The sequence below is a fragment of the Nelumbo nucifera genome, chromosome 8, assembly GCF_055504915.1.
Source record: "Nelumbo nucifera cultivar China Antique chromosome 8, China Antique-T2T, whole genome shotgun sequence".
Classification (NCBI taxonomy): domain Eukaryota; kingdom Viridiplantae; phylum Streptophyta; class Magnoliopsida; order Proteales; family Nelumbonaceae; genus Nelumbo; species Nelumbo nucifera.
In genome coordinates, this window is record NC_142656.1 from 24,371,876 (window position 1) to 24,386,524 (window position 14,649).

General features: G+C 37.5%; 1 protein-coding gene across 3 annotated transcripts in view; it reads left to right on the forward strand.

Moving 5' to 3' along the window:
- LOC104609179 (protein RRC1-like) overlaps window positions 1–14,649 on the forward strand; it is a 35,056-nt gene that overhangs the window by 9,313 nt on the left and 11,094 nt on the right. For all 3 annotated transcript variants that reach the window (XM_088892926.1, XM_088892927.1, XM_088892928.1), the window contains 4 exons: window positions 10,674–10,734; window positions 10,864–11,010; window positions 11,274–11,393; window positions 11,510–11,675. In XM_088892926.1, coding sequence (XP_088749052.1) covers window positions 10,674–10,734; window positions 10,864–11,010; window positions 11,274–11,393; window positions 11,510–11,675 — 494 coding nt within the window. The remainder of the gene's footprint in view (window positions 1–10,673; window positions 10,735–10,863; window positions 11,011–11,273; window positions 11,394–11,509; window positions 11,676–14,649) is intronic.

A 14,649-nucleotide genomic window follows, 5' to 3' on the forward strand; every position in this document is an offset into this window, starting at 1 on the left:
AAACATTGTAAAATATGCAAAGTATATAATGCTATTTTATGAAATGATAAAAGAAATGTAGGTACACCTTTTTAAATTATTATTTTGTTCCATATTATTAAACAAAGCTAAGAAACTAATGTTATAGACAAAAAATATGTTTTGAGGTTGCCCTGCAAACCTTATGATTTAGAGCTTCATGATAGAATGGGTTAAGGAAAATTTAATCTCATAGAAAATGTAAATTATTGTAATAAATAAACCAAATATTCTATTACACTATCAAAAACTAATGTTTAACTTCATATTTAAAATGAATATTGAGCTAGCTCAAAGCAGTAATCATGTAAGTTATGTAGGCAAAAACATTGTTTTTTTTTTTGATAAAGGAGAGCAGTTTTATTAATTCAAATAAAGAGAGTACAGTCAGCCTAGGAGGAGGCACGAGGTGTTACCTCCCCCAAGGACTGAACCATAAGAAATAAACACACACAAGCCTGAAACACAATTACAAGGTAGCCCAACGACATTGTTACCAACTTATGTTTTAATACTATTTGTACTCCACATAGTGCTGGTAGTGTTCACTGGGTAATATGTTGATTCCAGTAAAATTTCATGTCGCTATCCATGGAATTGGAAATGGAAATTTGTTGTGGAAACTATCTCATGTATTCCGCAAAATGTTGGTAGTGTTCATTGAGGAATGTGCCGATTCTGGTAAAATTTTGTGTTCCTACCCATGGAAATAGAAATATGTCGTGGAAATATTAGGGAAATTAGGGACATTTTAAACCATGGTCGTTTCCAACCTTCAACCTTCAAAGGGGAAAGTGTATCTAAATTTGCCATCCAATCAATCTCATCAGTTGGTTGCGACTGGGATATGGGCTTTAGGAGAGCTGTAAGGAATCCAGAACTTCTAGCTGTAATCAGTTTGTTGGATTAGTTTGGGGGAATCTTGAATATTTCATCTTCTGATTGTCAGGTATGGATTTTTATTCTGTTGGGTTCTTTCTCTTATGCTTTCTTTTTAGGGCCTTGGTCATCCTGTTCCTTCCTTGGCTCATTTACACGCCAAGGACATTTTATGCAAACCAAACCCTCCCAAAATTGGGGCTTTTTGTAGGGAAGTTTTTCATGAAAAGATTAACAATTTGGATGTACTACAAAAAAAGGCCTTCTTTGTGCCTGTTTCCTATTGGCGTGTCCTTTTTAAAGTTAGTAGTGAGACTTGCCACCATCTATGAATCTCCTTTTATTTTGTGTTTAGGAGAGTTTTTTCTCTTTGAATGTATCAATACTTTTAATATGCAAATTTTGTATTGAGAGTTTCTTTTGATGGAAAATTTACCTTTTTTTTTTTTACTTTTTGGTTTGATAGTTTGAGAAGAAACCCATCAGATCAATATCTAACATTTGAAGTCATTAAAATAAACCAAACTCTTCTTATCCAACGTATCAGTGATCCTAAAAGGTGACACAGATTGGTTGATACACATAGATGCATTGTGATATTTTGAAGTTTGAACCATGCCTTTAGAAGGCGAAAGAAAAGAGTAAGGTTGTTGTGGAGATTGACAAGTGTTATGGTTGTTTGGACTATTTGGGAGGAAAGAAATGAAAGAATTTTTGAATGTTGTTGTGGAGGGTGACAACATTTGAAATCATTCAAGTAACCCGATCTTCTTATCCAATGTGTCAGTGATCCTGAAACGTTATACAGATTGGTCAATGTGCACTGATACATTGTGATATTTTGAAGTTTGAACTGTGCTTTTAGAAGGCCAAAGAAATGAGGAGGGTGACAAGAGTTGAAGTTATTTGGACTATTTGGTTGGAAAGAAATGCAAGAATTTTTAAAGAGACAGGAAAGATCCTTGGAGACAGTCATTGTGTGTATAATAGCTAGAGTGGTTCATTATGTTAGAATACATGACCTTTTATCATATGATGATATTATTAGAAGCTGGGGGGAAGTGTCTGGTTCAAGCTACAAAAAGAGAAAACTGTGAAGTTGTGGGCACCACCAGATGAAGGTTCCATCCAATTAACTTTGGTGGAAGTAGCATGGTGAACCTGGGCCCTTCAGGCATAGGGGGAGCTTTTGGAGTTGAGAAGGGTGTTATAAAGGCTCTTTTTCTCCTGCCATTTTGCTAATAGTATTTGGTCATTGTTTATTTCTTTGTTTGGATTCAGGTGGTCGCTCCCACTTAATATTGCAAAGCTTGCTTGCCTCTACAACTTTTAGTTGGCCAAAGAAGGGGAGTAGGGTGATGTGGAGGGGTGTAAGGGTGGCTGTTTGTTTGACAATATAAGAAGAACGGAACTTAAGGGTCTTCTCAGATAACGAGAGAATCCTAGAAACTTCACTGGAGGTGCTTGAAATAAAGGTTGTACATTGGCTGAAGACTCTGAACTTGTTTGAGGACTTTACAGTGGTAGATTTACGAAGGAAATGTGTTGAGATAGAAAATTCGGCCCCAGCAACTGAGGTTACATGTCCTATTTGGTTTCCTGCTAGTGGCTTTATCAAATTGAACTTTGATGGTAGCAGTGCTGGTAATCCTGGGCCTTCAGGCATTGGGGGAGTTTTCAGGAACGTGGATGGAGATGTAGTTGTGCGTTTTTCTGGATCAATTGGAACAGGTGTCTCTCTTCAGGCAGAGATTTTGGCGGCCTTGGAAGGAGCACAAACAGCTAAAGAGCTGTGTATTAGAAAGTTGATTATAGGAGATTTAAGGTGGTAGTGGGATGGCTGGAGAATAAAATGAATGGACTGTGGCACTACAGCAATGAAATGAAGAAGTTCAAGTGGCTAACAAAGGATGTTGATGTAAAATTCTCTTGGATTAAAAGATCTTCTAATTCTTTTATGGATGGGTTAGCTAAACAAAGGGTGAAAACAGTTTCTTTTTTTCTGGGCTCAATTGTAATTGCATTTGTTTTCTTCCCACCTGTTGGGTGGTCTTCTTGGATGGGAGAGTTATGAAAGTTTATCTCCTCTTTTGTGTACTAGTCCCTTAATTCTGTTAATGAAAAGCAGTTGTTATTGATAAAAGGCTCTTTTTCTGGGCCAGTAGGGGAGGGGAGTTTACCTAGAGCAGAATGGATAACCTTGAATGAAGGGATACAAAAAGCAAGAGACTTGAAGATTGAAAAGCTTGTAATAGAAGGAGACTGTAAGGTAGTTGTGGGCTGGCTGAAGAATTAGGAGGAAGCCCTTTGGACTTATAGAAATGAAATCAAGGAATGCGGGCACATGTGCTCCTTAAATTAATATTTTTTTTTTTCTGTTGGTGATAAAAAATGCAGGTACAGGTGCAATGGGTTACAAGATCATCCTATGCTATGTCTGCTATGTCTGGTTCTTTGGCAAAACAAGGGGTGAATAGGAACTTTTTTTTTGGGGGGGGGATGAGTTGTAATTGTGTAATATTATTCTAATGGGAAAGGTTTTTTTTTTCCTTGTCAGTGATGTATATTCCTTTGTATATTTGATGTTTATAAACTATTAATGAAATCATGTTCTTGTCAAAAAAAAAGCTGTTAACAACTTGACTCGGGACAACCCCATACCAAATAATCTGGTAGCAACCCCAACCCTTGCTAAAGCATCTGTGAAAGCATTTGCACTTCTAGGCATCCAATTGAATGGGCCATTCAAGTTGGTGCCTAGAATCTGTGCTTGTTTGACCAATGGCCTGAACTTTGAAGGTATCTTTTGTTGGGATCTCATCCAGCAGATTATGGTTTTGCATTCTCATTTGTATCATGCTCATCAACTTTAGTCCCAGAAGCAAGGCCTGTAGTTCAGCCTTTAAAGAATTACCATATCCAATTGGACCCTAGAAATACAGCAGAATATTACTATTATAGTCCTTAATTATCCCCCCAACTCCTGAATTTCCTAGATATTCAAGGCAGCACCGGTCAAAATTAAATTTAACCTTGCCTGTAGCAGGATCTATCCATTCTTCCATCCTTTGTTGTCTACTGGTTTGGTGTCCAGCAGTGATTTGCCATCCCCTTACTCCCTTATAAGGTCATTTAGTGAGACACCTCTGAAACCCTCACATGTTAGAGCTCAATGAGCAACTCTTACCATGATGATATCTATCAGCTCCTCAATACTCCTTGATTTCCTTTCAAATATTATTGTTTTTTTTCATTCCACAAACTCCATAACACTGCTAACTGCACACACTTCCATGATATTATTTGTCTTCCAATATTGCAAATCAAACTATTTGTTTCAAAAAGGCCTAACACCTCAATTGGGGTCTCCAAAATTTTTCCTGCTAAAGAGAAGAATTAATTACATTACTTGGGTTACCTAACCTTTGGCATTTTATCTTTCCATAAAGTGGCCGTTCTTGAACTTGTTTTCTCATGCTTATTGGTCCAAGATTTTACCATTTCATCAAGCAATGTCCCCCAAAAATCTTGCTGGTTGTAAAATGAAATTAGACATGTATGTCATTTAAATAATAATTAATTTATCTGGTTCATCTAGTAAAGAACATGCCAAACACAATCCTTGTGTTTTAAATATGATTGCCACAAGTATTGTGCAGTTGTCAATGGAAATTGAGTTTGGATTTGTCAAGTGATTGGGCATGAGTCAGAGAAATATTAGAATTCGATTGCTTGACTTGGAGGAGTCCAGATCTGTTGTGAGTTTATGACCTCAACACTGTTGTTATTGCCTAATGAAAATCATTCACATCTTTGAACACTCATATGATAGCTTTGCTCATGTTATGACAACCATAGCCACTCTTTTCTTTTCTAGAAATCAAAATTAATTTATTAATCCTATCATTTCCCCATTTTCTCCTCTTATCATTTCACAACATTCATCTGCCACTGCTCTCTTCTCCCACCCCTTGCTCTCTTCTATTATTTTCCCTTTCTCTCTCCATGTAGAAGGCTATTAAACCTTAGTTTGGGTATATCTCTTTGGTGAGTCTACTTCTTGTATCTCACTCCAAAGATGGGGAATACACACCATATTTGTTCAATGCACAATAGGATAATCTTCTATGTCTTGTATTCTTTCCATTGTTTAAAATTTCACAACATATTGGAATGTATCAGCCAATACACATAATTCCAATGAGGGGTTGAGACGGCGGACGCTTGGAAATTAGTTGTTTTGTACTTATTTGTTTGTATTGGGATGATACAAGCCCATTGATTTAAAAGGTGTGCCACCCCTAGCATAGACTTGTTCGGTTTTGCCTTGAGGGGTGTGGTCTGGGGTCTGGGGGCAGAGCCCCCGACCCAGCCGTTAGACTAAAAAAAAGCAAAAAGCGCAAAATTTTAAAAAGGTGCACGCTTGGGCTGAGGTGCAAGGTGCATTAGGTGCTCGCCTAGGCACACGCTTCCCCCGACCCAGCTGTTAGACTAAAAAAAGCAAAAAGCGCAAAATTTTAAAAAGGCGCACACCTGGGCTGAGGTGCAAGGTGCATCAGGCGCTCGCCTAGGTGCACCAAGCGTGCGCCTAGGACCTGGGCGCACCACGCTTTGAGAACCCCCTATTTTCTAATGTTGTTCATTCATTCATTGCAATAAAATATCTTCTTAAAAGGCAATGAAAGTTATAAAATCATTATTTTTATGTGAGAAATAAGAATTTTAGACCCTAGCATAGACTTTTTCGTGCTTGCCTCGAGGGGCATGGTACAAAGGTGACTCATAGAATCAAGAATGCAATATGTTTTACATCACATTAACTACTTGAAGCAATGCAATTAAGGAAAAAAAGAGATTGTGGGTTTTACATGCTTGAAAATGCTTTATATGCTTGCTTTTAAATTTTCATTTGAATACACTTTACATGTTATGTTTATGTATTTTAATTTTAGATAATAGGTTTTTAAATCATTTATTTTAAAATTTAAGTTTATATATTTTTATTAACATTATGTTTAATAATTTTTGAAAATTTTGCATTTTTTTTTTGAATTTTCTGACTTTTTTTTTGATTTTTTAGCTTTTTTTTTTTGTAATTTTGCGCCTTTGTAAAAAGGTGTGGCCTCGCCTTGCGACTTGCGCCTCATGCGCAAATTGGCCCTTGCGCTTTTTTTGCACTTTGTGCTTTTAAAACATTGTACAAGCCTTTATAGGGTCGTTTTGGGTCTATATTTGACCAATATAGGCCTGATACCTACTGATACACTTAATGTACCAGCAATATATTATGGGTTTTATTATATTGCCTATTCTCTCTCTCTCTCTAGCTTCTATATATTTAAGGCAATTATTCAAATTCAAATTTACCTCGCTTTTAATTAAATGCTATGCTTAAGAATATTATCTTAAATTTAATTAAGTGCTACATTTAAGGCAATATTGAAGTTTGAATTTATTTATTTTGATAAGTAATAGATGGTTTATTAAAATTCATAAAGAGAGTTACTAATAAAGGCTTTGTGCAGATGCAACCTCAAAAACCAAAATTACAGTTGAGCCCAAAATAATTGATTATTATGCATCCCTTGTACTTTCAAAAAAAAAAAAAAAAATGCACCCCTTGTGTAGCTGAAAAATCTGCCAACCCATTTGTCAATCTCCTTTCCCATTGAAAACTTACTGTCATATTTGTTGTTAGCCACTTGAATCTTCACAAAGACTCCTTATGGGACTAAGCCATTCTCTCTAGTTCCTTCAACCATCCAATTACCAGTTTAGAGTCATCTTCAATTAGCAATCTCTCATTGCTCAACTTTCTAGCAATCTCTGCTACCAGTTTAGAGTCACCTTCAATTTGTTGCTTCAGTACCTCTTGTTTGGCAAGGGGGTCAGCTAAACCATTTGCATTCCTTGTTGTGCACTTGAATTCAGCATTTGTCTTTAACAATTCTTTCCACTTCCCTTAAAACATGTTTGGGAGTCCATGGGATATGTCTATTGCAGTTTGCCCATGAAATAACTACTTTTGAATCCCCATGTACCTCCACCTGTCTATAACTCAGTTGCTTTGCTAAATGAAGACCTTGCAGCAATGCCAATAATTCAGGCTTCAGGGAGTTTCCCATGCCAATTGGTCCTGAAAATAGAGCCAATATCCTGTTCTCAGAGTTTCTGATTACCTCTCCTATTCCTGCCATTACCTGGGTTACCAAGGAGCTCCCATCAAGGTTCAATTTTACTTTGCTTTCTTCTGGGTGTTTCCTATATTATTACTATTATGAAGAGGCTAATTTATGCTGCTGGAGTCAGAAGCATTGGGAGAGGGTAGAAACATCAGCAAAGAAGGTTGTATTATCAGGCTCTTCAAAGGAGGAGGTCCAACTGGTGCTTATCGTCTCATGTTTTCTTATTGTGTTTGGCAAGATAAAGATAAATAGGTCATTAATTAGCATAAATAAAGAGGTGGATTAGTGGTAATTAAGTAATCTGTGAAAATAAGAGGTCTTGGGTTCAAATCTTGTTAACAACATTTTAAAATTTCACTTATGTATGGACCCATGCGGTTTCATGAAACCAGGACTGGTTCATCGGTTAAACCGGATGGTCACCTGGTTTTTGGGGTGTGACCGAACCGGTCAGTGCCCCGGGTCACGGTTCAATCGGCCAGTCTGATCCGGTTTTCTAAACACTGGAAATAAGACAAATAGATATATTACTGAAATGCCCTTAACAAAAAAATAATTTGACTGCAAAATATATATTTTGAAAATAATTTTGTAATCTGGTTTCACCTCAATCTTTTTATAGTTCTGTTGCTTGGCTAGGCTCAGACTATGTAAAACAGCTTCTATCGTCACCCTTGTCATTAGTCAATTGGTCCCAAATACAAGGCCAAGAGGCCTTTGTCATCTTTGAATACTTTCTAAATAAAACAAAACTCTGAATACTTCCCCCATCTTGGAAGTCCCTGTGTTACTGGTTGAGGATGCTGCATCAAGGATTGGATGATGTTACCATGGACCTTCCCAGTGTGAAGTCCATTGGATTAACTTCAATTGGAATGCATTAGGTAACTCAGGAACATCGGGGATTGGAAGAGTATGGAAAACCAGCAATTGTGTTGTGATTTTAGCATATATAGAACGAGTTTGGACATGGAATTCGTGGGATGAGTTCATGTTGTTTATATATGTGTTAGCTCTGTTGTGCCTTGAAGACCATGTTAATAAATTAGATAGTTGAGGAGTGGAGGCATCAAGGAGTTTTCCCTTTTGGGGTGATTTGCTGCTGAACTTAGGGTCATTTTTGTACATTTCTCCTAGGAGCTCAATTGAGGGTGCTAGGCAGCAAACTATTTACCTATTCATGTATAAAATTTCAGGGCCTTGCATTTACACTTGTTCACTTTCGTTCTCATTTTGTCATGCATTAATATAATAAAATTACAATTGGAAATATACGAGTTATGAACATGAAGCCATGGGGCTTGGATAGGGGTGTTCACGGTCCGGTTCGGTGTGGTTTGGAGATCTCAAACCAAACCAGTAAATTACGGTTGGAGAAATTTCTCTACCAAACCAAACCGTTTTCGTATAGAAACCTAACCAAACTGTTTTATTATGGTTTGGTACGATATCTAATACAGTTTTTGGGACTTTGAACCATTCTATGATTTTTTTGGGCTTAACCCAATTAGAAAGCCCAAATAGCTCCCCTAAAAATTAAAACTTAAAACTTTTATTTACTATTTTTATTATAAAATAAAGAGTTCATTATATATTTATAATTTTATGCACTCCATTTAGATATATTATATATTTATATAATTTTGGTTTACGGTTTGGTTCGGTTTATATAATTTAATAAACCAAACTGAAACCATAAACTGTAATTTAAAAAATTCTCAAATGAATCAAACTGGTTATAGGTATAAAGTGAACCAAACTGCAAATTCGATTTGGTTCAGTTCGGTTTTGCGGTTTGAACTGTATAATGAACACCCACAGGCTTGGGAAGGGAAAGTCGTGTGGCTGTAACCCCACAAAGAGGGCCAATCTATACAAACATATGCAAAAACAACCAGTAGCTTGGTAAAGGACTTAGAATGACTTCTTGGGAACTCTAGCAAATTATCAGCAGTCAATTGGTAAATATCAGAATTTGTTGGAAGAATGGGTTCAGAATGTTGTTTCTATCTAAGCTATGCTTTATATCTGGAAATGAGGATGGATATGTATGCCAAGCTTTCTCTAAATCAATAAAGTTACATTGTTAATTATCAAAAAGAAAAGAGGATACTAGGATGGAGGTTACCCTTTGTAAGGCCAGTGACATGTTGACAGCCATAACTCTGAATAATCAGAATTCAGGCTTTGAACTTTCTTGTTGATGTCTCAAAGAGAATATCCTAATATGCTTCCTGTTTGTTGGTGTAAACATTTTAAGAAAATTTTATGCAACATAATTCACTCAATCTAATGATTGAGTTCCTTTTTTTTGGGGGGTGGGGGTGGGGGTAAGGCCCATTCAGGGAATCACATAGATTGTTCCCCTTAATTACATCCCTGCAGCAGAGCAGAGATTTGATTCTGACTTAGAGAAATGATATTTTCATTTTCATTTCTTTACATATTTTAAGTGTACAAGAATGAGAAATGAAAAAATTACAATTGAGAGACTTTATGACATCATATTTTCACTATATGCCATAGTCAATTGGACAAAACTGTGATTGTAAATTCATTAATTTCCTGGACTTGCACATCGGAAGGGAATCATAGTCAGTCAAATTGAACATTTGACTATAGATGACTTTTATCCCTCCTTTCTTCATCTGCATTTGAAAGGAACCATAATCAGCATTTGGGAATAAGGTTGTAGATGGCTTAATCCCTAACCTGTTTTGGTAGAGGAACCATAATCAAGCAAGTAGAAGCACCTGGTGGTGGATGGTTTCTTTTCCTCTACTTTCTTTCTTATGACTTGCGAGTAAATGAAAGAGAGAAGGAGAACAATATGTAATGTGGAAATAGAAGACACATAGGAGATACTTGCCAGAGAGGACTTCGCTTTTCTCTGTCTTCCTCTTTCTTCTCAAAAACCTCTCTTTATCTTTTATGTTTACTATGGATTTTCTTAGGATTCTCTAGGAGTCTTATCCTCTAAGACACAACTCTAAGGAGATTAAATAGGGAGTGAGGTAGGTATGCAACTACTCCCTCCCCTAGGTAAAGGACACCTGGCCTTCCCACTTAAAGAGAGGGAAGTCCTGTATGGGACACCTCATGTAGTCTTAATGGGTTTAGTTAGCCCACTAGCCAACCCATCTGTTTGGGTTATACATTATTTTAAGTTTATTTGATATTATGGGCTTGTTAGGAATTTTCTTTCAACACTGTTAAAGTTAGGGAATTAATTCCTTGTTGTAACCCTGACTTGAATCTTGACATTAAGAAATATTTAACATTTTTTTATGCTAAGAAGGCCATAACGGAATGCTGGTCCCAGCTATCTAGAACCTCTCTGTCTTTTTTTCTTTTTTGGCTGCATCTATGATTTGTTGGGATACTAGTTTGGTGACATTTTTGATATATTGGAGGATGTTTTTGACAATGACGTAGAAATGAGAATTTTAGCAGTACTGTGATATATAGCTCATGTGATGGTTGCTTATTTCTTGGAGGTCTAGATTACTCTCAATTGGGACAGTAAAACAGTTTCTGTTGAAGTAATTGCTTTGTTCTTGTGAAATGGAAGTCTAATTTTTTTCTTTTCAGGTATGTTCCATCTTTTATTCCACCTCCTTTGGCAACCAAGGGAAAAGAACCTGAGAAGAAGGTTAGTGTGTTTTGTTGATTTACTTTTAGGTTATTATGTTTTATTGTAGATCAGGTTCCTAGATCTTTGTGCTTTATTCTTTTCTAGTAGTGACAGTTGTACCTTAGATTTCTATAATACAACTTGCAGGAGGAGAGACCAAGGGAGAAGGAAAAGGGAAAGTCAAGGAATATAGATAATTTTATGGAGGAACTGAAGCTTGAGCAAGAAATGCGAGAAAGGCGAAATCAGGAGCGTGAACTAAGGCGGGAAGGGCGCCATAGTGAAAATTCCGCTGTAAGTTGTTTCTGATATTTACTTGGCATTCCAAAACTATGAGAGGCAAACAGACCTTAATGGGTTAATCAATCTATTTCTTGCAACTCCTGGCCGGAGCAGCTGTTTCCACTGCATTATTATCATTGTTATTATTGTTGTTGTTTCACTCAATGAGTATTTTGTGACTCCAGTATGGTTTTATTTCTTGTTTTGTGAGGGTTTTTATCACATCTTCACTGAATGTATGTATGACCCTTAGAAAACTGAGGTTCTTTGTGCAGCCACCTAGCCGGTTTGATGAACTTCCAGATGATTTTGATCCAAGCGGGAAGCTTCCTGGATCGTTTGATGATGGGGACCCTCAAACTACAAATCTATACGTTGGAAATCTCTCACCACAGGTGACACCATAATATTCTTTTGTGTCATTATCTTTTGCTTTAGTTTGGTGATTCTTCTGCAATTTGGAGTTTGATGAAAATATTAATATGTATTTGTGTTGCCTGAATCTTATAAGGTGGATGAGAATTTCCTCTTGAGGACTTTTGGAAGATTTGGGCCCATTGCTAGTGTAAAGATAATGTGGCCTCGGACAGAAGAGGAGAGGAGGAGGCAAAGGAACTGTGGTTTTGTTGCTTTTATGAATAGAGCTGATGGGCAGGCTGCAAAGGATGAAATGCAAGGTTTATTAGATCTCTGGTTGTTGCTTCTGAAAGATACCATGATCAGTATTATAAAAAACCAGTTATATGTTTTCTAAAGATGAGCATGTATGCATGTTTATTTTACTGGACAGAATATAAGAAAGATCAAGAAAGGGCCATTGCCCAACGTTGGTTCCATCTATCTGGTGTATTTGGGGGGGGGGGTAGACTAGATACAGTCCTATACTTTGGCATATTTCTTTTTTTCATAAAGGTGCCACTCTCAGACTTGAACATGTGTTCTCTTGCTTTGCAGACCAAGCCTTTCCATTACACAAAGCAGTGGTTCCTTCTGAACAGATTATACACATACAAAAAAAGTTCCCCTTATAAACTGGCAAAGTATTCTCATTTGTTTCAATAAAGTTGCCATTCTAGCTCTAGATTTTGGATGTTCTGTAAAACTGAACACTTGTTTACTGCCTTTGGTCAATCTAAATATATCCAACCAGGTGTACATCATGGGGTTGTGCTCTATGTGTATTATGACTCAGTCCTTATAAACCGGCAAAGTATTCTCATTTGTTTCAATAAAGTTGCCATCTACCTGTACTAGGGTGGTACAGGTTTTTCCAATACAAGTACACTGAGTAGCTAATTGACTATATACATAAGACAGTCCACACCCTTGAATTGATATACAAAACGAGGCTTAAGTAAAATTTCTTGCATAAAGAAAATGGGAAAGCCTGCAACAACCCTGAAGGAATTATCCATCAAATTCCTTATTCAATCAAATCTTCTTCTTTTTTTTTTTTTAACATGAGGTAATTTATTGGAAAGACTGAAACTAGGGTGGTACAGGTTTTTCCAATACAAGTACACTGAGTAGCTAATTGACTATATACATAAGACAGTCCACACCCTTGAATTGATATACAAAACGAGGCTTAAGTAAAATTTCTTGCATAAAGAAAATGGGAAAGCCTGCAACAACCCTGAAGGAATTATCCATCAAATTCCTTATTCAATCAAATCTTCTTCTTTTTTTTTTTTAACATGAGGTAATTTATTGGAAAGACTGAAACTAGGGTGGTACAGGTTTTTCCAATACAAGTACACTGAGTAGTTGACTATATACATAAGATAGTCCACACCCTTGAATTGAGATACAAAACCAGGCTTAAGTAAAATTTTCTGCATAAATAAATGGGGGAAGCCTGCTTATCAACACTTTTGGGATATCTTGAAAGATGATCTTTTGCGGGTGTTTGAGGAGTTTTTCAGGAGAGGAATCGTCAATCCGGGTGTGAACTCTACCTTTATAGCCTTAATTCCAAAAAAGAAAGATGCTTCCCACCCGAAGGATTTTTGGCCAATTAGCTTGGTTAATAGCTTGTATAAGATCATTGCAAAAGTGTTGTCTTTGAGGATGAAGAAGGTATTGCCAGATATCATTGCACACTATCAAGGAGTTTTTGTGAGTGGAAGACAAATTACTGATCATATTTTAATTGCTAATGAGAGTGTGGAGAACTTTAAGAGGGATAAGAAGAAGGGAGTGGTCTGTAAGTTGGACTTGGAAAAGGCTTATGACTTGGTGGACTGAGACTTCTTGAGGTAAGTTTTGACTAAATTTGGGTTTGGGGCTAGATGGTGTAAGTGGATCATGGGTTGTGTCCGGAATTGTCATTATTCAGTGCTAGTGAATGGGACAGTGGTAGATTTCTTTCCAGCCAGTAAGGGTATAAGACAAGGAGACCCCCTTTCTCCTTTCTTGTTTGTTCTAATTGCGTTGGTTTTGGGGAAACTGATTCACAGAGCAGATTCTAGGGGGCTCATTAGAGGCTGGAGAGTTGGGAGGGTGGAAACCCCTCTCACTCACTTGCAATTTGTTGATGACACGATTCTGTTTTGTGAAGGCGGTAATGTGAGCTTTATCAGGAACTTGAAGTCAGTGATACAACTGTTTGAGCAAATGTCCAACTTGAAGGTTAACCTTGGGAAAAACTGTGTAGTGGGGGTGAATATGGAGGAGAGGGAGAGATCAGGGAGCGTGCTGAAGTGCTGGGGTGTGAAGTCTCGGGGTGGCCTTTGAACTACTTAGGGTTGCCTTTAGGTGATAATCCTATGAGAGAGAGCTTTTGGAACCCGGTGGTGGAAAGGTTTGAAAAAAGATTGGTTTCCTGGAAAAAGGACTACCTCTCTCTTGGTGGGAGAATTACACTTATTAAGGCCACACTTGCTAACTTACCCATCTTTTTCCTGTCGGTGTTTAAAATCCCAGTGAAGGTTGCTAATAGATTGGAGAAGCTAATGAGAGATTTCCTGTGTGAGCCGGAAAAGGAGAAGAGGGATCATAGAGTTAGCTGGGAGATAGTTTGTAGGAGTAAGACCTATGGTGGTTTGGGGCTTGGGAGTATTAGGAGAAGGAATATGACTCTGTTGTGAAAGTGGTTGTGGAGATTCCCTACGGAGAAGGAAGCTATGGGCTAGAATAGTGGCAAGTATACATGGGTTGGAGCATAATGGATTGGACGTTGGAATCAGAGCTAGGACCACAAGCATTCTCTTTGGAAAGCCTTTCATGACCTGCTACCAGTTTTCTCCCCTAATATCAGAAGTATGATTTGAATTCCGGTAACTCCATAAAATTTTGGGAGCAAACCTGGGTGGGGAGTGCCCCTCTAAAGGATCACTTTCCTTTTTTGTATGCTCTTTCTGATTTGAAAGATGAGCCAATCTGGTCCTTCACCACCCCGTCCTCTTCCACTTCTGGGATTGGGTGGAACTTGGGTCTAAGAAGGGATTTGAGGGACTTAGACTTCGACAGTATTTCGAGCCTTATTGCACTTCTTGATAACGTTGTCTTAGACCCCACTAGGGTGGATTCTATAATTTGGACACCTACCCCCAACGACATCTTTTCTTGTGCTTCTTTCTTCAAAGTCTTAAGTCAGTTCACCAGTCCTACTTTCCTCCCTTTCCTTGTTGATGAGGTTTGGTGCAGAAC